General features: G+C 35.6%; 1 protein-coding gene across 2 annotated transcripts in view; it reads left to right on the top strand.

Annotated features, from left to right (window-relative positions):
• Nucleotides 1-22259, top strand: part of STK3 (serine/threonine kinase 3) — a 447757-nt gene that overhangs the window by 56835 nt on the left and 368663 nt on the right. For both annotated transcript variants that reach the window (XM_027850026.1, XM_027850025.1), the window contains one exon: nt 14430-14544. In XM_027850026.1, the coding sequence (XP_027705827.1) occupies nt 14430-14544 (115 nt within the window). The remainder of the gene's footprint in view (nt 1-14429; nt 14545-22259) is intronic.

The following is a 22259-nucleotide window of genomic DNA, read 5'->3' as shown; positions in this document are numbered from 1 at the left end:
CTTAGATGAAACTCTTCATCATAAACAGGTTTGAAAATTACACCAGTTTTTGCAAACATTTGTATCCCATATACTCATTTGGAAGTCTACAACATAGCAAGGTCTTGTCCAGGATTGATAAAAATTTATGACTAGATGGTTCTGGTCCTTGTAAATTTACAAAGAAGACTTTACAAAGTCTTTTCTTTGTACCTTTTCCCACACATTAATCAATTATCAATTTCCCTTTTGAAAGTACCTATGTAAATACTTGATAGGGTTTAACATTATGACAGTAACTCCAAATAACTTAGTTACTAATCTCATAATTTTCAGAAGTGATAGCCAAATAATTTTAGGTGAAATCTCCTCTTAAATATAGGCAAAACTTGAAGTTTAAGTTCTTAATGACTGTACTTCAGAATATTACAGTATGTGATTAGCAGGGTTGATAAAATGACTTAACAGCTTTCTAACCCATTTTTTCCTTCTTTTAACTGTACAGTTCTTAATCTAACATCTAGATTATAAGAGAAGCTGCTTCTCTAACAAAATAGCTGATAGTTTACTAAATTACACAATATAAGAAAATTTAGAAACATAACAATACCATAAACAATATCATGTATTGGAAACTTGAAACAAAACCCATTACCACTCAAGCACTCTCACTTCAGTTGAATGAGTCTCCAAATTACCTTATACCGAAAATCATTCATTTCATCACCATTGGTATTATAAAGTTATCAAGTATGAAGCAATTACATCTAATTAAAGAAATAATAAAAACAGTTAACATTAATACAGTGTTTGCCCTATGCAAGCATTGTGTTATCCCTATTCTTTGAGACAACAATATTGAAATTAGGCCATTTAATAACTCTACAATGGCCTCTAAGTATCTAAATGAAGAGTCAATTGATGGGGCAGTCTTCATTGTTATCTTATTTTAAGAAATTTCCACAGCCACTACAACCTTCAGCAACCACCACCTTATTAGTCAGCCATTAACATTGAGACAAGACCCTCCATTAGCAAAAAGATTATGACTTGTTGAAGGCCCAAATGATGGTTAGCCTTTTTTTTTTTAAGCAATAAAGTCTTTAAATTAATGTATATACATTTTTTTTAAAAACATAGTACTGTTGTATACTTAATAGATTAGAGTGTAAACATAATTTTTGTATGTGCTGAGCAACCAAAAAATTCCTGTGACTTGCTTTATTATGGTAGTCTGGAAGTGAAACCACAATATCTCTGAGGTATGCCTGAAAATAAAAAAGTCATGTGACAGAGAAGTAATGCTAATAGTCCAAGTTCATTGTGTGAACTGAGAAGGTTGGAATACAAAGGTCAGTAAGCACAGAAAAGATGAAGGGTAAACTTTGTAAAATATCTCTCTTGTCAAGTCAGAAAGTCCTTTTCAGAGTTGTCTTCTCATACCTTATTGTTCCATGGAAGTGGCTTTGGATTCTATGCCAGTTGGAGTGCAACAAAAGAGCAAGGGACACAGTATCTTCTTATATCTTTCTTTGGGCCCAAGCTTGCTTTCTTTAACTTAGCAACATTTAGTTTAGAATTTTTGGTGGGTATTTTTCTTTCCATTTCTATTGTTGTAACCACTGTGTATATTGCTTTCCTGGCTGTTCTTACTTCATTCTGCTAGTAGTTCATGCAAGTCTTTCCATGCTTCTCTGTATTCATTGTGCTTGTTTCTCTTTGCTCAGTAATAACATTCCATTACATTCATGTACCACAATTTGTCTATCCATTCCTCAGTGGACAGTTTTCTGTTCTTTGCTACCACAAACAGTGCTACTTAAAAATATTTTGATGTATATGCCTAGCAGTAGAAACTCTGGTTCAAAAGGTATATAAATATTTTAGTCAAATTATTTGCATAATTCCAAATTGCATTCCAGAATGGTTTTTGCTAATTTATAACTGCAGCAATGGATCACTGTTTCTGTCTTTACACTACCCTTCAACATTGACTGTTTCCATCTTTTGGCATCTTTGCCAATTTGTTAGGTGTGAGGTGAAACTTCAGAGTTATTTTGATTTGCATTTCTCTTATTATTAGTGATTTGAAATATTTCATATGGTTGCTAATAGTTTGCAATTCATTTTGAGAACCATTCATATCCTTTGATCACTAGTATGTTGGAGAATGACTTTTGAGAAACTGAACTTTTTATATACATGGTGGTTGGTATTAAAAAGGCTTTCTTTAACTAGTAATGCATAGGAGAGTTTTTTTTTTTTTTTTTAGTACATTTCAATTGTGATTTGAGTTCAAATAATTGAATTTGCATGCAACTCTTCAGGAATATTTGTGATATAAAGTAAGATACATTTGTTTTAGCTAAATTAACCTATAGATTATGCTTAAGGAAAATGCTTAACAGTAGGTTCATTTCTTTGGAATGGAGAAGTTTTATATTTTCTTCATATGTCAACTTTAATGAATGACAGTTCTAGTTAAAAATATAGTTGGCTTGAAATATCTAGAAGCAGTTTGACATACGATAGAGATGTGAAACTTATAGAAAAAAGTCAAATCACAAATAATGTAAAATATAATTTAAATTTTGTTTTAAAGTTTATTATTTTAAGAGAGAAAAAATGTTTCATTTACCTAATTTTTAACTTAAGAATAAAGAAAATAACTTCAATAAATAAAAAACACAATGTACATTTTTGCTGTTTAAGGGTAATGAGGAGGGGAGAAACAGGGAGAAGGATGTTGACAGCAATATGTAGATGCAGATGTGGGATTGAGATGGAGGGTAAGTAGGTTCTGAGGCTACTATTATAGGTAAAAAAGCCCCTGTTGTTGTACCCTACCATTCACTTGGGCTGTGGGCATGAGAGTTAGGCATGATATGCTGTAATTGCTCTTTGAAATGAAATCATTAACTGTATAGTATACTGGAACAGTCTTTTCTTCATGTGTCTTGCTTTTGTATGTAGACTCCAAAAGTTTAGTTTTGATGTAGAGTTTTATTTTCTCATGAATTATAGGATTATATATTTAGAGCTTACAGGTCACTGGGTCCAACCCCCTTATATTACGTAAAGGTGAAGAAAATGAGTTCAGTGATTTGCCTCAGGTCACATAGGTAAGAAGTGTCAGAACCAGAATTCAAGCCTGACTTCTTTGACTAAAAATACATTGCTCTTTCACATTTTGTTGAAGAAAGAACTCACTAAATTTTCTGTGGAAAGTCTCACCCTGAAGAAACTTTTTTTGGTTTTGGCAGCCAAATTCATAAAGCACTCTATAGACTTATCTCAGTTTAGGTTTTGCTTCCTTATAAATCCTTGTTTGATCCCTCCCGTCAGCTCTAATAGTTCTCTTACTTCTAGAAAACTTTGGATCTCTCCTTTGATCTCATTACTCTTTACTTTGTGTTATGCATGTCTTTGTATATGTCACACTCACTCCCTGCAGGACTATTTTGATTTTCATATCTGCAGAATCCAGTACTGTTCTTTGAACATAATAGGTGCTTTATAAATGTTTGCTGAATCAGTTAGTCTTCTATCTACTTGCCTATCTCCTGGAAACATTAGAACTTGGTTTGTTTGCTTTCTAGGCCACTGTCACTCATGGGTTTTTTCTAGGAAATTAAAGAATGAATTAAGTTTTAGAAGCTTGCTGTAGAATCTTAAGTTTCATTATCACATTGTTCAATGGGTATAAATTCCTCTTCCCCTTCCCTTTCCTCCCCCTTCAAATTAACAAATATTTATTGATTACCTACTATGTGTAAGAGAGGGAAGTGGCAGAAAGAAATATGAGATCATGTGCACTCAAGGAATTTAAGATCTATTTGGAAAAATAAGACAGAAAGTTGATTAGTTATACACTACTATACGAGTTACATAACAATTCATACAACTATTCGATAGTAAGATTTTGTTATGCAAGATCAGTTCTACATGTCTGATCTCTGTAATGATTACTGCTTATGATCCTCTGGCTGACCACTTAAAAGCTGTAGTTGCTTTTTTTTTTTTTTTAAATCATGATGATGAGGATTTCCTCTCACCTGTAACGTGAAGACTTAATATTTCTAGATACAATTTAAAATTTTCACTTTAATTTGCAAAGTTGTTTTGTGGTTTGGGTTATTGTAGTCATCTCTAAGGCAGTGCCTACCACAGCAGCTGAAATCAGATGATCGGCTTTTGCTGACAGTTTCAGAGATTTAATCTCAAGAGACTGTGGGCAGACTGTTCTCAAAAGGAAAGTCTTTTGTTCTGGAATGTGCTTCTGTTCTGCTGAGATAGTAAAAATCTGTTTATTTTTAGCCTTTTATATTAGGCCCATATGTTCTAAGCATTAGCAAAGCAACTGAATACTCTTAAGGTACCAAAGAAGAACCTTGATTCTTGGTTTTATCTAACTCGTGCTTGTCTTTGGATGAACACATATGAGAAATTCTAAAAGTTGTGTTCTCTAAGGCATGCTTCATTTTATCCCAGAATTATTTTGTTTTAAAATACTTGTTTATACTTAAAAAAATACACATCAAACTGTATGAAATAGAAATTTACAGTTTTATACGTCCTCTTTTTCTCTTCTTTATATTGAAATTGAACATTGAAATATTCACATTTGCTGATGTTTAATTTTCAATAAAAAAAGAAAATTTAGAAATGCAGTGACATTTTATTTGCAGTCAAAGTTGGAATACTATTCACTTCCCTTTGTGTTCTCCCAGTAGTAATTAATTTGGTGATATGATGAGAATTAAGTATTAATAACATTAATAACTGAGGTCTTAATGATACCTTAAGGTTTTACAAAATTTTTTACATTTATTATCTTATTTGATTTATATGAGGTTGCTATTAGATGAGGAAACTAGAGCTGAGAGAGGTTAAGATACTTAATTATGGTCAATACAACTGTAGAGTGTTAGGCCCCATGTCTTTGCTGGCTCTGTGCCACAGCCACTACATTGTACTGCACCAGCTTAAAGTAGAAAATAAAGGAATAACAATCCTTTATTCAATCAATCAATGGATATATATCGAATGCTTGTTCTGTCCAAGGTGCTATGAAGGATATATATAGAAAGATATAACTTCATTTCCCATCAGCTGTTCTGCTTGATTTCGACTCCAGGAACATTAAGCCTTCTCCCAGGATAAGTTCATCATCATGGAGATTGATTAATATTTGGTACTAATCACCTCCTCAGCACTCTCAGTTGCCTCTTCCCTCTGATTAGAGGACTGAGCAATAAACTTCTCCCAAAGTCTCACTTTATAGAAGGTCAAGATTTTCCAGTTAACTTGATTTTTCATCAGCTGCTCTGCTTGGTTTCAACTATACTCTGTGAACATTCATCTTATTATTAAGTTTTTATATAAATAAAACTTAGAAAAAATTATTGGTAAAATTAAGAAATGGAAAATATCTGTTCTTTTTAGTGCTCTCAGATTGTGAACAACTAATTTCACACAGATATTGCTTTAATAATGTCTGCTTTTTTTTCTAGAATGGTAAATTTGTTTAACATGGAAAATACCTTTTGCCATGTATGTGGTCAGAAATAGCCTTACATATAAAATATGTAAATATTAAGCTAACATATTTTCTACCTGCACTTTCTAATTATGGAATTCGGTAGTGTGAATGTTTGTGTGTTACACAGGAATGAGGAGAGCTCAGAGACTTTTTCCCATTCATTTGTACCTTTTCCTATTTCACTATATTTTTAGTTTTTATGTTGTTCCCATTTTGATTTGCGGGCAGTGAGCATAGAGTTAAAGAAAAGAGGTTTTAGGGAACTAACTGTCAAGTGCATGGGGACTAAAGAATGAGAAGCAATGATAGTAGTCCTGAGTTGAGAGGTAGAATATATATATTTATATATGGGAGGTAGAGATAGATTGTGTGTCCTTTGGACTAAGGGTGTTCTACAGGTGAGAAGAATTAGAAGGGAAAAGGAGGATGGAAGGAAAGGAAGGGGAGTAGATGGCAAAAGATAGGATAAATCAGCAGAAAGAGATATATTGGGAGAGAGAAAGAAAAAATGAATGGCTAACAAGTTTTACCCTGATTGAATCTCCAGGATGCCTGTTGTAATTGCTGTTTTCACAAGGAAAACTTTTCCAGTTGCCACTCTTGTCCATGTGCTTGCTGTGCCTTATTAACTAAGAACATTCTCATTGTAGTTGACAGTACATTAGGACTCTCCCACCATTTGCTTCCTACTATCTGCTAGTGTCTTTCTTTCTTTACCTACCCCTCTGTGCTGTGGGAATTCTCAAAGTTGCCATCACTGCCTTCAGAACAAAATATGCAATAGAAATGAAGGCCACTGCTCTGATCAACTTTGGGTTGTGTGCCCATGGAATGGCTTTGTGCAGTCAAAATTCTTAGGCACTGTGGGCAATCGATGAGTAGTGCTTTTGTGCAGATGCTTGAGATGGTATAAATAATCCAGGACTACCACTTGTTAGAATTTATCTTTTTTTTTTTTTAATGAAGAAAGAGTGGAAAGTAGATAAGAGGATAACAGAATTTTAAAAGATATTTGACTTTCTGATTTGAAGAAACAAGAAACGTCTCCACTGCTTTGATCCACTTGCACAGCATTGCCCAATTGGTCTACCTATAACATCAGTTTTATCGTGTCCTTTCTTTTATCAAAAATCCTCTGTGACACCCTTTTGCTTGAAATACTTCTTTTTCTATCGATATCCTAATGTTCCTTTAAGACTCATTTCAAGTACCATCTCCCTTAAAAAGTTTTCCGTTTATTCCTATTGCATTTGTGATGCTAAATAAGTATTTGTTCAATGAATCAATGACTTTTGGGTGAGGAAGCCAGACCAGAAAGGATGACTGGTGTGCATCCTGAGGGGAATGAGGAGATATATTTCATTAAGAACATATATTTAGAGGAAAAACTCAAGGCCAGAGTTTGAGTCAGGCCTCTGCCAACCAGCCAGATGATTTCCCTGGGTCTCAGTTCCCTCATCCATCAGATGGAGTTAAAAATACCTGCTCTTCCTACTTAATGGGATTATTCTGAGGATAACATAAGACCATAGAAAGCCCACTTGATTTTGAGTCAGAGGACCTCTACTACTTACTAACTATGACTTTAAGCAAGTCACTTACCTTCTAGGTCTCAGGTTTCTTCCTCTGTAAGATGAAGGAGATCTATGTGATCTTTCTTGTGAGAACAGTTTGAAAATTAAAAAGAAAATATTGCACAGATATGTTATAATTCAATATAGTGACACAGTATGTTGTGGTGGGTAGAAGGCTGTCCTTGGAGTCAGGAAGATCTGGATTTAAGTCCTACCTTGGGCACAGACTAGCTGTGTGAGTTTTGACAAGTCGTTTAAACCTCAGGCAGCTCTCTATAACTCACTGAGGTTACTCTCTAGATGGTTTGTGATCTGAGTAGGTAGTGGAGGTTCTTACATGTAATCAGAGATCCTTGGAGTGTTTGACATAATTGAATATTGTCCCCTTGGTTGTGCTGGTCCTGATCCTTCTATACTGTATAAGGATGATTTTTAGACCTGGAAGAGACCTTAGAGGTCATCCTGTTCAGTCATTTCATTTTGTAGATGAGGACATTAAGGCTCACAGAAGTTGGCCTGTTTTCCTAGTTCATTACCACAAGAATCTTGATTAAAAAAATATTGAGTGCATTAGAAAGGTACCGAGTTCAATCCAACAAGCATTTATTAAGTTCCAAATGTATGCAGTAAGATGTGCAAGGCACTGGGGGTGCCAAGGCAAAATGAGAGCAGTCCTTGCCTTTAAGAAGCTTCCATTTAGCCAGGGAAGGGAGGTTACATTATAGAAACAGATAGGGACTTAGAGGAAAGACAACATGGTAGAGTGGAAAGAGCCCTGGTTCTAGAGTCAGAGGACCTGAGTTCAAGTCCTGTCTCTAATGCTTACTACCTATATGACTTTGGGCAAGTTATATATAAAAAGGAAGTAAGTGTTAATTAAGTGCCTTGCTATGTGCCAGGCACTTTGCTGAGCTCCTTACAAATATTATTTCATTTGATCATAGTTTCTTCCATGAAGAAGAAAGAAACTGACCACGGTTTATCTGTAAAATGAGGGGTGTTGGGGTAGATGGCTTCTGAAGTCCCTTCTGTCTTTGGATCTGTGATGCTGTGATACTTTTTTGCATAGGAGGAAGATCCTAACAGGAGATTAGGAAGAGGCTTCCTTTAGGAGATGACACATCAGCTTGAGATTCTAAAAGGTGGGAAAAAGGAGAAGCCTGGGAGACAGCCTTTGCAAAGACATGGAAGTTGGGAATGGAAAGCCGGGTTTACAGGCCAGTTAGGCTGAATTGTAGAGTGCATGAAGTCTTAAAAGGAAGACTGGATCTGGACTGAAAGATTTTAAGTGCTAGACTGAAAACAATCAGGAGAGAGGTGAAGGCTGGATATATTGACATGAGATTCTTCTTCATAGACATGATAATTGAACTCATGGGAGCTGGTGAGCTCAAGAAGATAATAGAGAAAGAAGAGAAGAGAGCCTAGGACAGAGACTTGGGGGATATCTGTGGTTAAGGAGTAGGAATGGATGTTGAAGCAGCCAAAGAGATGATGAGAATCAATCAGACAGGAAGCAGGAGAACCAGAAGAGAGTTGTGTCGTGAAAGATGTAGAATATGTTTGGTAGGAGAATATTTGAGGGATGTATGCTATGTGACAACAATTGGGGGAAAATAATTTTCTGTAGTGGTTGGGAGGAAGAGAGAGATGGCTTCATTTACAGAGGACATTGGCATTCATGTTTAAAACTGCACATAGCACTTTGTTGGGGTATGAGTAGTTTTTCCTCCTTCCTTGTGTAACATGGATGTATTTCAAGGCTTATTCTTGCCTCCTGCTTTTTTTCTCTCTATTCTTTACCTGGGATATCTTATCTGCTCTCATGGCTTTGATGACTTTTTCTATTAATGTGACTGCTAAAGGTGTATTTCCTGTCTTGACCTATCTCATATTTTCTAGCTTCTTTCTGGACATTTCAAATTGAATAGACAACATAAACATTTCAACTTGCTTTAACATAATACTAAACATGTTTGAAAGTGAACTTGTCACTCTCTCTTCAGATCATTTCTTTGCATCTCATATTTTAATGTCAGTCAATGAAATCATTCTTCTAAAATTCAAGCTCAGAACTTTGACATCAAAGTTCTAATTCTGCTTTCCTTCTCACATACCATTAGTCATCAAAGTGTCGTGTGTTCTTCATTTGAAATGCCTCTTGTATCTGTCCTTTCCTTTTTATTCTCACTTCTTGGATTCAAAACGTCATACTCAGATATTTGCTGTAATCTTTTTCTTTTTGAAGTTTTCATTCAATCCATTTAATTATGCTGATAGAAACAATGACTATAATTGAGAAGTAATTGCCAAAGAAAAAAAGTCCTTTAACGTCTGCTGGGTTTGTTCTGAAAACTAGTTTGGTCTTCAAAAACTTTTAAGTACCTCCACTGAAGCCCTCATTCACTAGTTATCAAGATGTGGAGGTGACCCTGAATTATTTTTCCCTTAATAAAGTTTTATTGAAAATTTTTTTACCTTTTATACTACTGTCACTTCTAATAGCTATACTCCCATATAATTTTGCATCATAACAAAGAAAACCAGTTAAGCAAAACAAATAACAGTTGACTGAATTTGACAATTTATACAATATTCTTCATGTGTAGTCTATCAGCTCTGCTGAGAGGAGAGTGTATGGGTGCTTAAAGAGAACTAGTACCTCTGTTGTGGGACCTGCTGAGTCTTTTTCAGGGTGACTTATCCACCTTTGGTATCCACCTTCAATCACCTCTCACCTGTGATTTCAAGAAGCTGTAGCATGCTCAGCAGTTTCACCCCCTGGTGAACCATCTCAGTAGACAGGCTAAACCAGATTGAAGCTAACTAACAGGTCTCAAAACTGTTGGGGGGGGGATGTCTTTCCCAAGCATGTGAAGATTTTCCCCAGTGGAATGGGTAGATGAGAACAGTTTGTTCCAATGGCCTTGAAGATGGCTGAAGTAGATGCTGTGGAACACTTAGAGCTTGGTCAGACACTGAAAAAACCAAGGTGCATCCTGGGTCATCACTAGTTATTCTTCTGACTTTTGCCTTGCCCCTGGATTTCAGTGACTCTGGAAGAGAAAGTGAATCTGAAGACATTTTGTAACTCTGCCTAACTTAAATCTAGTTCAAATCAAAACATTACCCATAATGTCATTTGTCCTCTTCGAAAATGAAGAGTGAAACAACTGAGAGGAGGAGAAATGTGTTTCAGACATTATTACTTTGGAACCAGCAGTGAGCATTGCATTTAATCTGAGTTTTGATGTTATTTGGTTTTGTTTTTGTAATGGAGAATTAGCCTGGGCAGAGTGCATTAGCCTGCCTGGTTAATGCAGTTCCCTGCATAGAAGAGGCTGAGAAGCCTGCTTATAGGAGAGTTGGGATGTTATGTAATGGAAGTGCCTTGAAGAGACCTTGGAGCATGCAGAGACACTCTGTAACTGTTTCTGGTCTGCTAACCATGTATTGAATAGCAGCCTCTTATGTTTGACTGCAGTTGTAGAACCAGCACTTGAGGGCACCTTCAAAAGGCCTCAATCAGCCTTTTCCCCCTCTCTCTTTGATAGATGTCTGTTTTCTAGATTCCTTTGCTGATGGCATCCAGTGAGAGACAATATAAGAGGAGGGAGGATTTGGGTCATCTCCCTTTGAGGTTGACATGTAGCCTTTTGCCTACCTTGGCATTTATTCTTTGTTTTGAGTGAAAGGACTGTAGGCTACAGTCTTGTGAATTTTGAAATGTCAAGATAGTGAACCATCTGAGTCCAGAAAGCCCAAAAGTCTCACGGGGTCTTGGAATAGAATCTATGCCAAGTTTTGCAGTTAGCATTGATACCCTGATTAGCAACTGGCAATATTCAGTACTTGAGATGAGTATTCTTTCAGCAGTGATGTCATGAACTTGGTGGAACTAACTGCTGTGTAGAAATTCCATCATGTCTGAGCCCACTCTACCCGGAGATCAAGGTAATATAGGGGAGAGTATAACCCCAGGGCATTAGGGGGAGATGTTTGTACTTCTGTTCTTGTTATGTCTTCAAAGTAAATATCCTTTTGTAAAGCTAATTGATTTCATTTAGTAAAATGAAATGGGGCTACTAGTCACTGACACCTAACAGGAGGAAGAACACAAGTGCTGGGGACTTGAGCCAATAATGTTTGAGAAGAGAAAGGAACCCTAATGCCTCAGGGATACCCCTAGAACTCTGTGGGGACATGTCTGCCTAGCTCTAAGATAAGTGAGTCCCATGCATCTTTACTACCTTTTTATTTGCATTATTGAGGTCATTTTTGTGTATATTGTAGTTAACATTTTTTGATCTGTATCAGGTCATAAAAGTATTCCCAGATTTCTCTGAATTTCTTATGTTCATTGTTTCTTATAGATTATGAAAGTTTTCTATTTTCCCTCCATTTTGTCTCTCCATACTCCAGTCTGTATTATACATTGATGCTAGTCAGTCGGTCAGTGAGCAAGTATTTATTAAACCCTTACTATGTGTCAGGCACAATAATAAGTGCTGGAGATACAAAGTAAGACAAAAACATGGTCCCTGTCCTCAAGGAGTTCACAGTCCAGTTGGGGAGACAACATGCAAACGAATATATTCATACAAGATGTATAAAGAGTGGATGAAAGGGAATTTCAGAGGGAAGACACTAACAGTAAGTGTGTGTGAAGAAGGGAAATCTTGAAAGGCTTCCTGCAGAGGGTGAGATTTGAGCTGAGTCTTGAAGGAAACCAGGGAAGTCAGGAGATAGGAAAGCCTTCCAGGCAAGGGGGGTGAAAAGGCATAGAGCAACAGATGGAAATTATTCTTTTGGAATTAGCATTTTGTACATGTCTACTCTTTCCTCAAAAATCCTGCAGTGACTGTTTGTTAGAGAATAAATCTATATTCCTAAGACTTTCATTTAAGGCTTTCTATAGACTTAAGTGTTTCTCCTACGTCATCTCCCACCACACCTATTTCAAGTTTACTTGTCTCCCAAACATATTTTGTATATTGTATCTTGGCACTTTTGATGTTTTTCCTTGTCTGAAATGCCTTCTACCTCGCCACATTTGGAAATCAAGCCCTTCAAGGTTCAGTTGTAGTCCTACCTGCTCCATGCAATCTTCCTAGGCTGCTTTGTTATGATCATTTTTTCCCCCAGAACTACTCTATATCATTTGCTGGATATGTCACTCAACATCTTCTACCTTATCTTATGGTAATTGTTTTAGGGATATACAATTTATATGTTTACCATGGCTCAGAGCTCGGCTCACTTGAACCAGATATAGTTCTAGGGGCTTATTGCAAGAAGGTCAGTTTTTCTCTTTGACCTGATGTCTGCACTAGGAGTTGCTCTAGGAAAAACTTTTAATATACTTTTGTCATAGCTCAAGTGTAGCTTTCCTTTAAAAAGTAAGTAAGTGGGGCAGCTAAGTGGCACAGTAGATAGGGCACTGACCCTGGAGTCAGGAGGACCTGAGTTCAAATCCAGCCTCAGACACTTGACACTTACTAGCTGTGTGACCCTGGGCAAGTCACTTAACCCTGATTGCCTTGCGTGTCCCCCCACCCCCTCAAAAGAAGAAGTATGTAAGAGGGTCTTGAGCTCTTTAAAAGTGCTAAAAACATATCAGGCATGGGGCAACTTTTATTCAACTGCACAAAAACCAGAAATCATAGTAGACTCACAAGAGCCCAGACACGCAGATAAAGCACTAAAATGTCTTCTAGTCCCTGAAAAGAGACTTAACTTAAGGCTGTTGTCAGGATACCTTTTTGATATTCCAGTGAATCCCTGTTTTCCATGGAGTAATACATAGCTTTTACACTCCCACCCCCCACCCCAAACTCATAGTACCTGGTTCCTTCCTACCTTTCCAGTCTTCTTACACCTTATTCTCTTCCATGTACTCTTTTGATTCAGTGACCCTGGCTTCCTTAACTATTCTTGCACAAGAAATTCCATCTTCTGACTCCAGGCATTGTCACTGGCTGCCCCCCATTCTTGGAATTCTCTCCCTTCTCATCTTTGTCTTCTAGCTTCTTTGGCTTCCTTCAAGTCTTATGTAAAGTCTTATTTTTTTCAATAAGTCTTTCTGGGTTCTTAATCCTGACTCTGAGACAAAACCCAGTTTATCCTGTATGTGTCTTATTTGCACATAGTTGTTTATATGTTGTGTTTTCTCTTACTGGACTTGTGAGCTCCTTTAGAGCAAGGACTTTTTTTTTGTAGTGTCTTTGTATCTTAAGCACTTAGTACATTGCTTTGTTCATAGTAGGTTCTTAATCAGTGCTAATTATGTTGACTTTTGACTATATAATATACTAACTTCAAAAACATCTTGGATGGGTTTGTGCTTTTGTTTGGGAACATATAGATCTTTTTTGGACTTGATGACAATCTGTGTTCAGTGATGCAGATCACAATCATTCTATACCTTCTTATCCTGTATTACTGGTGTTAATGTTCTCCTATAAAAATTTCAAAAAGCATATATACACATTCACTTGAATTTTCAGTCCTCTTGTTTTTCCCCTCTCTCTAGGATTCTGGGGCATTGTCCATCTCTTGCTGAGTCTCATCCTTGATGCATCTTACCCCTCTTTTCTCAGTAGCACATACTGTTTGTTCCTTTCATCATTGAAGATCTTTTTGGTAATTGTTGCAGGCTACTTTTGCATACCATGTGCCTTTCTCTTGCCCTGTGAATTGTTTGTGACTTTAATTCTTTGGAAATTGTTCTATTCCACGAATCTCATTCGTGTGGCACCACTAGGAGAATGGTGGTGTTAGGGATGGATTTTTTCCCAGTTCAGGATTATTGAAAATACTTGAAAGTACTGTGTAATTTCCAAAAATGCATTAAAACCCAGAATTTTCAAAGGACAAACGAGGAGAGAGTATTTTTTTTTTATTGGTAGCAATCCTGAAATAGCATCTTTTTTTATTTGAATGTTAATATTTCATTGAAACCATATGTCTGTAGAAGGCTTATACTCCAGAGGTAGTGGTTATAAAATGTGTCTTTAGGTGCTTTATGTTAAATTATGTTAAATATTATCTGGAACACTATTGTCATAATGTGTATTTGATTAGTAGAATATAGAATTTATATAAATTAAGTCTATATTATCTTGGGAATGACGTAAACAACTGGAAATTTGTTCCTATAGTTTATGATCTTATTTAATTCCATTCATGGATTAAAGCCTAACTGTGCAGAATTGATGTAATTCAGATAATGATATTCACTTGTAACATCATGATGTGTTTAAAATACCATTTATTGGGGGAAATCTCTACTTCTGGAATTTATAAAGTTTTAATCGTTTTTTGTTTCTCTTCAGCCCCTATGTTGTAAAGTACTATGGCAGTTACTTTAAGAACACTGACCTTTGGATTGTTATGGAATACTGTGGAGCTGGCTCTGTTTCAGACATAATTCGGTTACGGAATAAGACAGTAAGTGATTTTTCAATGCTGTATTTTATTTTGAAATTAATTTCCTAATCTGCTTTCTACAGAGAGAGAACATGGCATAATGAATAAAGAGTTGTCTTTGAAGTCAAGAAAACTTGGGTTCAAATGCTGGCTCTGTGATGATGGGCAAGTCACTAAACAGCTGGCATTTATATTTATAAGGCACTTTACAAATAACTCATTTGATCCTCCCAAGAGCCCTGGGAAGTGGGTGCTGGTATTATCCTCATTTTTTAAAGATTGAGGCAAGTAGCTTTTAAGTGACTTGTCAAGGGTTACACAGCTAGTTCGTGTCTGAGGCAGTATTTGAGTTTAAGTCTTCCTGATTCCAAGCCCAGTGCTCCCTCTACTGTGCCACCTAGTGGCCCTTTCTCAGGGCCCTAACCTAGGCAGTGGTAGAGAAAGTTCCCTACTCTCATGTAATCACAGGCCCAGACTTTAAAAAAAAATTCTAAAGTATCTATATTATGAAGCTTGCTGGGGAAGGAAGTATTTGGTGAAAAAGAAACTACTGAATAAATAAATGAATGAAGGAAAGCATGATATAGTGGCTGGGGCTCTGGACTTGGATTCAGAAAGACCTAAGTTCAAATACTGCCTCAGATACTTAGTAACTGGGTGACCCTAAGCAAGTGATTAACTTTGCTATACCTCAGTTCCCTCATCACTAAAATGAGAGTGTTACACTACATGGCCTCCACGGTCCCGTTTAGTTCTAAATCTATGATCCTGTGACCCCTTAAAGAGTCAAGTACTAGAGATACAAATATAAATCTAGACAGACAGTCCTTGCCATCAAAGAGCTTACATTCTAAGGGAAGGAAACAATACATATGGGAGAGTGGTGGAAAAGGAAGGGCGTTGTGGTATAGGAAGTCATGAAGATGGTGATTTGATTATAGTTATTAGAAAAAGATGGAAATTGGTGTGGTATGGGGTGAGGTGAGGGTAGCAAGGGAAGGTATAAGAAAAACGACCAAGGTGAACATGAGGACAGTAAGTTCGAGGCACTGAGCAAGAATTTTAAGAGCATCAGTTAAACTCCTCTCACCTTTTGCACCCTAATTTATTAATGTAGCATAATGTTGTTTATGTCTAATTACCTCATTTATTTATATATAATATATAATAATATAATAAAATATATATAATATATACAATATAATATATAATAATATGATGTAATAATAACATAATATATAATATAACAATTTATATATGATATAAATATATAATATGTATATAATATGTGTGTGTGTATATATATATATATATGTATAGCATTTATTGCCTTACCTTTGCATACCAATGTTGTGTGGGTTAATAATGAATCTTCTTGGGGGGAAAATTGTGTGGAATTACAAAATACATAGTGCTTGGTTTTGAAAATGTATGTAATAAACTTGGTTTAAGTTTTATTTAACAATTTAATGACAATTCATGTCTGAGAGGGTTGGAAAGAAAAGTAAGTTTATTTTATGTTTGGGGTATTCTAAATGGTTTGGTCATCCAAGTGAATAGTAAAAAAGGTTAAAAATGTTTAAAACCACAGTTAATCTAATATGCTTCTGAATTTTCAGAGTCTATTGAAAAGTATATTTTTTGCTAATCATTTCAGGATGTTTGAAAGTAATGTTGGCAGGTTGTAACTTTATGGATTTATGTGATGCAGTTTAGTAAAATGTAATTAACAAAATCTTTTTATGGTTATGTTTTAATCCTAAATAAAAGAGCTATTTACAGAATAGCTACTTTAAACTAGAAATGCATCAAGTTAGTTTTGGATATAATTTATAGGGGGAAAAGCTGCCCTATTTATCGGTGAAATGACTGTAAAGACTAATCAGTGGGATAATTTATAATTCTATAGAACAGTTACATAATTACTATATGGCATTATTATATATTTTCAGAAGTGTTCCAGTAAAATACATTCAGATAAATGCTTAAATACTTGAGTCAATTTGTGGTTAACCAAAATCATTTTAAAGTTTGATTAGGGAAGTAACTTGAAAGTTTACTGTACTGATTTTTTTTTTTCCTGTTGGGAAAAATAAAGTAAATAGAATTTCTTTTAGAGGAAGTGAAGCAAGAGTTAAATGTTCCCTGTTTTGACAGAATAGGTTAAGTGATCTGTGATATTTTAATTATGTATTTTAAAATTTCCATAGTTCTTTGCTAGAATTTATGTAAATCAATGACCCTGGCATGGTTAGAGGAAAAATGCTTTATCAAAAACAAGTTAAAAAATGGTTCCAATCCATACCAGAGATGAAGCCTTTATAAATTGATGAAATAAAAAAAAAAATTTGCTAAACTCAGATCTTATCCTTAATTTAAAATTTATTTTATTTTATTTTTATTTTTTGATACTTTTTTTTTTGGGTGAGGCAATTGGGGTTAAGTGGCTTGCCCAGAGTCACACAGCTAGTAAGTGTTATGTGTCTGAGGTCAGATTTGAACTCAGGTCCTTCTTCATCCAGAGCCTGTGCTCTATCTACTTATGCCACCTTGCTGTCCCTAATTTAAAATTTATAATGGTGGTATTAAGTAAGATTGTATGAAACTGGCAAATGTAACTTTCCTTCATATCCTTGTTTTAATATTTTAATGATACCTTTTGTGGCATAAATGTGGCATAAATAGTTTATTTGTTATGTTAAGAAATAAAAAATACAGACTTTAAAAATATTTTTATTTCTTTGAGAAAATATTTGAAAATTAATAATACTCTAAAAGACTTCTTGCCCTATTTGTCTATAAACAGGAGCATAATGAAATTGTTTTAAATAGATGTAATTTAGAAATTGTAATTTATTCATTCAGTAAGCATTTATTAAATGCCTACTGTGTACCAGGCTCTATATACTAGGTACTGGGGATTTTCATTCAATATTCAAATCAATTTGTGAGTTTGTTGATTTGGGAGTTCCCTTCAATGATGCAGATTGCAGCTCACCCATACTTGGCCATCCTGTGGCTTTTTTGCCCATATCCTCCCCCAAGTTCATTGTAATAGGAACATCTTGAACAAGGCAATGAAAATGGTTTGATCTGTGCTTTAGGAATATCAGTTTGGCAGCTGTGTGAAGGATGAAATGGAGAGTGAAGAGACCCAAGGTAGGGAGGACTATTTGGGGGCTTTTGTGATAGTCTTGATAGAATATACTGAGAACCTGAACTTACAGGTGTCTAACAAACTTTTAAAAACATGTACTCCATGTCATAATGGGAAAAAAGGTTACAAGACAGGGTGTCCCAAAATTCTTAGTATAGTTTTAAGTTTTCTGGAATACCTTGTATAGCAGGATAATACGTTGTCACTAAAGGACATAGGCTAACAAACAATTTAAAAGAAAATAAATCGAAAAATATTTACTAAGTGCTTCTCAGGTTGTAGCAATATATTATTACCAGATCAATTTTTTTTTCTTTGAGAAAATATCATTGCTTTTTAAAAAAATAAAACAGTGATATACTCATCCATTAAAGAAATTTATTAAATGCCTACTCTATCCAAAGTACTGTTATGTGTTAATGGAGATAGAAAGTTTAGATAAGACACCATCCATACCTACTTTTCTTGAATTTATAGTCTAGTAGATAATAAGGTAAAACCAGGTAACTATAATGCATAATATTACAAGATAAATATAGTTGCAATGTAATGTCTTATGTGAGGTCTAAGGAAGAAGAGTGTTACAACAGAGTGTCTGGGAAGGCTTCATGGAAGAAATGACATTTGAGTTGTATTTTAAAGGATGGATAGGAATTCATTAAGCAAAAAGGGGAAGATGTGATACTTTAGGCATAAGGAAGTGTGTAAGAAAAGCCATGGAGGCAAGAAATGCTGGCCATATTAGGGGGCATAGAATAGTCCAATTTACCTTTAGGGTACAGGGCAGGGAAGGAAGAATATGAAATAAGTCCGGAAAGGTAGGGTGAGTCCAAGTTTTGGAGAGCTTTGAATGCCAGGCAGTGGTATTCAGACTTGACTTAATAGGCAATAAGAAGTCTTTGAACATTTCTGAGCCAAGGATTGACATGATCAGATCCATGCATAGAAGGATTAGAATGCTAGCAATATGAACAATGAAATAGGTATTAATGAGGACTTTAAGATGAAGGTGGTAGAAGTGGAAATAGAAAAGAAGGGATAGATATGAGATGCTGTGGAGGTAGAATTGATGGAAGTTGATATTTGACTAGGTATGAAAAGTAAGAGAGAAGAAAAAAAGGATAAACCTAGGTTTCAAACATGGGAAGTTGGGTGGTGCCACGGATAGAATTGGTGAAGTTAGAATGAGAGTGCAGGCTTATGAACAATAGTAAGATTGGTTTTGGATACATTTAATTTTTTCTAGGTGGAGATATCCTATAGGCAATTAGAAATGCAAGTCTGGAGCTCAGAAAAGAGTTATGAAGGCCAGAGAGATATTTGTGACTCTTCTACATAGAAGTGGTAGTTAAAAACATAAGAGTGAATAAGATTGCCAAGGAGAGAGTAGAGAGAAAGGAAAGGACAGACCCTTGGGGAACAACTACCTTAGGTGGTTAGGAAGAGAAGAGGAGACAGCAAAGGAGGCAAAGAATGGTTAGAGAGGTAGGAGGAAAACCATGAGAAGGTATCTTAGAAACCACAAGTGGAGATAGTATCTAGCAGGAGTAAGTATTATTTCCTTATTATTAAATATTAAATATGGCAGAAAGGTCAAGAAGGATAGAGACTGAAAAAAGACCATTGGATTCACTGAGTAGGGGGTCGTTGTTGACTTTTGAGTGCTGTTTTAGTTGATTAGTAGAAACGTATATAAAAACCTTGGCATCAACATTGATCATTGAGGTGTTCAGATTAAGTCTTTCAAAATTGTTCATTACAAGAGCTTGAAGAGAATGCTAGTGAGGAATTGGAGGAATTGGGTATAGAAAATTTTTTCAAGAAGTTTAGAATTGATGGGGAGGAAAAAGATTGAACAGGATTAAGATATGTAGAATAAGGGAAACACTTTTTTTTGTTTTTAAAGAGTTAGGGAGATTTTGAGCCTATTTGGAGGCAAATGACAGACAAGAAGGAGCCAGTGGAGAAGCAATCAACAGCATTTATTAAACGTCTACTATTTATGGAGGCATCTAGGTGGGGCCTGGAGTCAGGAAGATTTGACTTCAAATCTAGATTCATTCATTTACTAGCTTTGTAACCCTGGGCAAGTTACATAATCTTTGCCCACCTCAGTTTTCCTTAACTATAAAGATCGTGCTATTACTTACTTCCCAGAGGTTTTATGAGGATCAATTGAGATAATATTTGCAAAGTGCTTTGCATAAATGTTAACTGTTATTATTATTAGCTGTTATCATCAGACACTATTAGGTGCTAGGGATACAGAGAGAAAAGTGAAATAGTTCCAAACCTCAAGGAGCTTACATTCTATTAGGGGAGAGGTGGAAGGCAAGGGTTCTGGTCCATATCCTTATCCTAAAAAAGACAACTCACATTTATATGATATTATGCTAAGCACTTTGCAAATTTTAACTCACTTAATAGATTAAAATGCTTGCCTGGCACATAATAGGTACTTAAAAATGCTAATTTACTCATTAACTTGGGCATGGTAAGGGTAAAAAGTAGGTTTAATGTGAGTGGGAAGGTATAGAGATTGTGGTCTGAGAATCAAATAAATATTAGATTTCTGCATCTTGGACATACTACAATTCTGAGAAATGGAGAAAAGGAAGTAGCTGGAGGTGAGGATGTTGAAGAATTGTGTGGTCAGTTTGTTAGGAGGGTTGTTAACATGAAAATTGAAGTTTTTGAGGATGATGGCTGGGGGTGGACAATAGAAGAAGGCTATGTATTGAAGGCACTGAAAAAGTCTGGAGAGTGCCCTAGAGATAAATGGATGACAACAATAATGAGAAAATGGATTGCTTGAATTTCAGATGAGGAAAGATCTTTGAGGAATATTAGTAGAGTAGTTATCAAACTTGTTGGTCCCAGGACCTCTTTATGCTCTTAAAATTTATTCACTACCTCAAATAACTTTTTTTTGTATGGGTTATTTGTATCAGTATACATATCACATTAAAAATTAGAATGTCTTTGAAAATAGTTTATACCTTGAAACCCCTGGAAGGGTTTTGGGGACCTTAGTGAGTTCCTGGATTACAATTTTAGAATCAATGGTATAAAAGCAATGATAGAACAAGGAGTATTCCTTTTTCTACCATTGAAAGTCTAGGGGAATGGGAGGAGTAGCCTCCAGAGGACAGGATTGCAAGGAATGTGGTCTCCTCAGGGAAAAAGCCAGGATTCTGTTAAAGTGAGAAGGTGGGAAGAATGTTGGTTCAAAAGTTTGAGGATATGAGAGATTTTGTTTAGAATAGAGTGGGTGCTCCAAAGACTGTGGTCATGACTTGGAGTGAGGCTTGATCAGAGTAGTGTTAATCAGAAGAGGATAAAAAAGTTTATGAGGAGATATCATGGGTATGTAAGTTTGCCACTAAGTCAGTGAGGAAGGATTAACAGGATTGGGGAACCTATTTAATGGAATATAAATTGATATGACAATTCAAATGATAAAGGACTTTGAGATTTAATCTGTCTCAGTTGGAAAACTTGCTTTTTAAAATTAGTTTTTAAAAAATTAACAGATGTTTAGCATTTATTTTCTCTCCCTCTGACCTCATCCCAAACTCTCATGGTTTAGAAAAAGAAAAAAGAAAAAAGAAAAGAAAACCAAAACCTTTGTAACCAATATACATAGTTAAACAAAACAAATTCTCACATTGGTCATTTCTAAAAATGTGTCTTAGTCTACAAATTTAGTCCATCACCTCTTTGTCAGAAGTTGGATAGCATTCTTCATTATCAGTCCTTTGGCATTCTGGTTGATCATTGTGTTGATTAGAGTTTTTATGTCTTTCATAATTATTCATTTTTATAATATTGATATTGTAATATAAATTATTTTCCTTTTTGTCTTTCCTTGTGGTATAATGGTATTCTATTCATATACCATAATTTATTCAAACATTCCTCAGCTGAGGATACTCCCTTTGTTTCCAGTTCTTTGCCACCTCACAAAAAGAACTGCTATAGATATTTTTGTACATTTAGGACCTTTTCTTCTTTCTTTGATGTCTTTCAGATAAAGGCCTTATTGTGGTATACCTGGGTCAGAGATACAGATCTGTAACTTTTGGACCTTAGTTCCAAATTACTTTCCAGAGTGATTATAAAATTCATACCTCCCCCAATAGTGTATTAATGTGGAACCTTGGTGTTTTGGAATGTGCCAGTGTGAACTATTACCACCAAGTTGTCTTTCTTCCTTAATAGTGACAAGTAGAACTAATGGGTAGATAACAGTGATGGGCAGGCAGAGTTGTTGTTGTTTATCCTTCAGTCTGGAAGAGGACCATGACATCACGGAGGTGATGCCATGACATGCAAGTGAATTGGATATAAGTGAGGGAGGGCTGTGCAAAATCATCAGCCTCACTTTCTCCTCCAGAGCCATCTGGGTCCAGTGGCCAGATACACATCGGGACTACTGGAGGCCCCAGATGGGGTGGAAGACCTTGGTCTTTAGCAGGTCTCAGTTTGACTGAGGCAACACCCATTCACTGATTAAGGCTAAGTTAAAAAAATGAGGCAAGGAATGACCTCTTTAACCTTGTCCAGAAAAAAAAAAAAA

The sequence above is a fragment of the Vombatus ursinus genome, unplaced genomic scaffold (assembly GCF_900497805.2).
Source record: "Vombatus ursinus unplaced genomic scaffold, bare-nosed wombat genome assembly UNPS02008961.1, whole genome shotgun sequence".
In the NCBI taxonomy this organism is placed as follows: domain Eukaryota; kingdom Metazoa; phylum Chordata; class Mammalia; order Diprotodontia; family Vombatidae; genus Vombatus; species Vombatus ursinus.
Note: the sequence above shows the minus strand (reverse complement) of the source record. Positions and strands in the feature narration are given on the sequence as shown.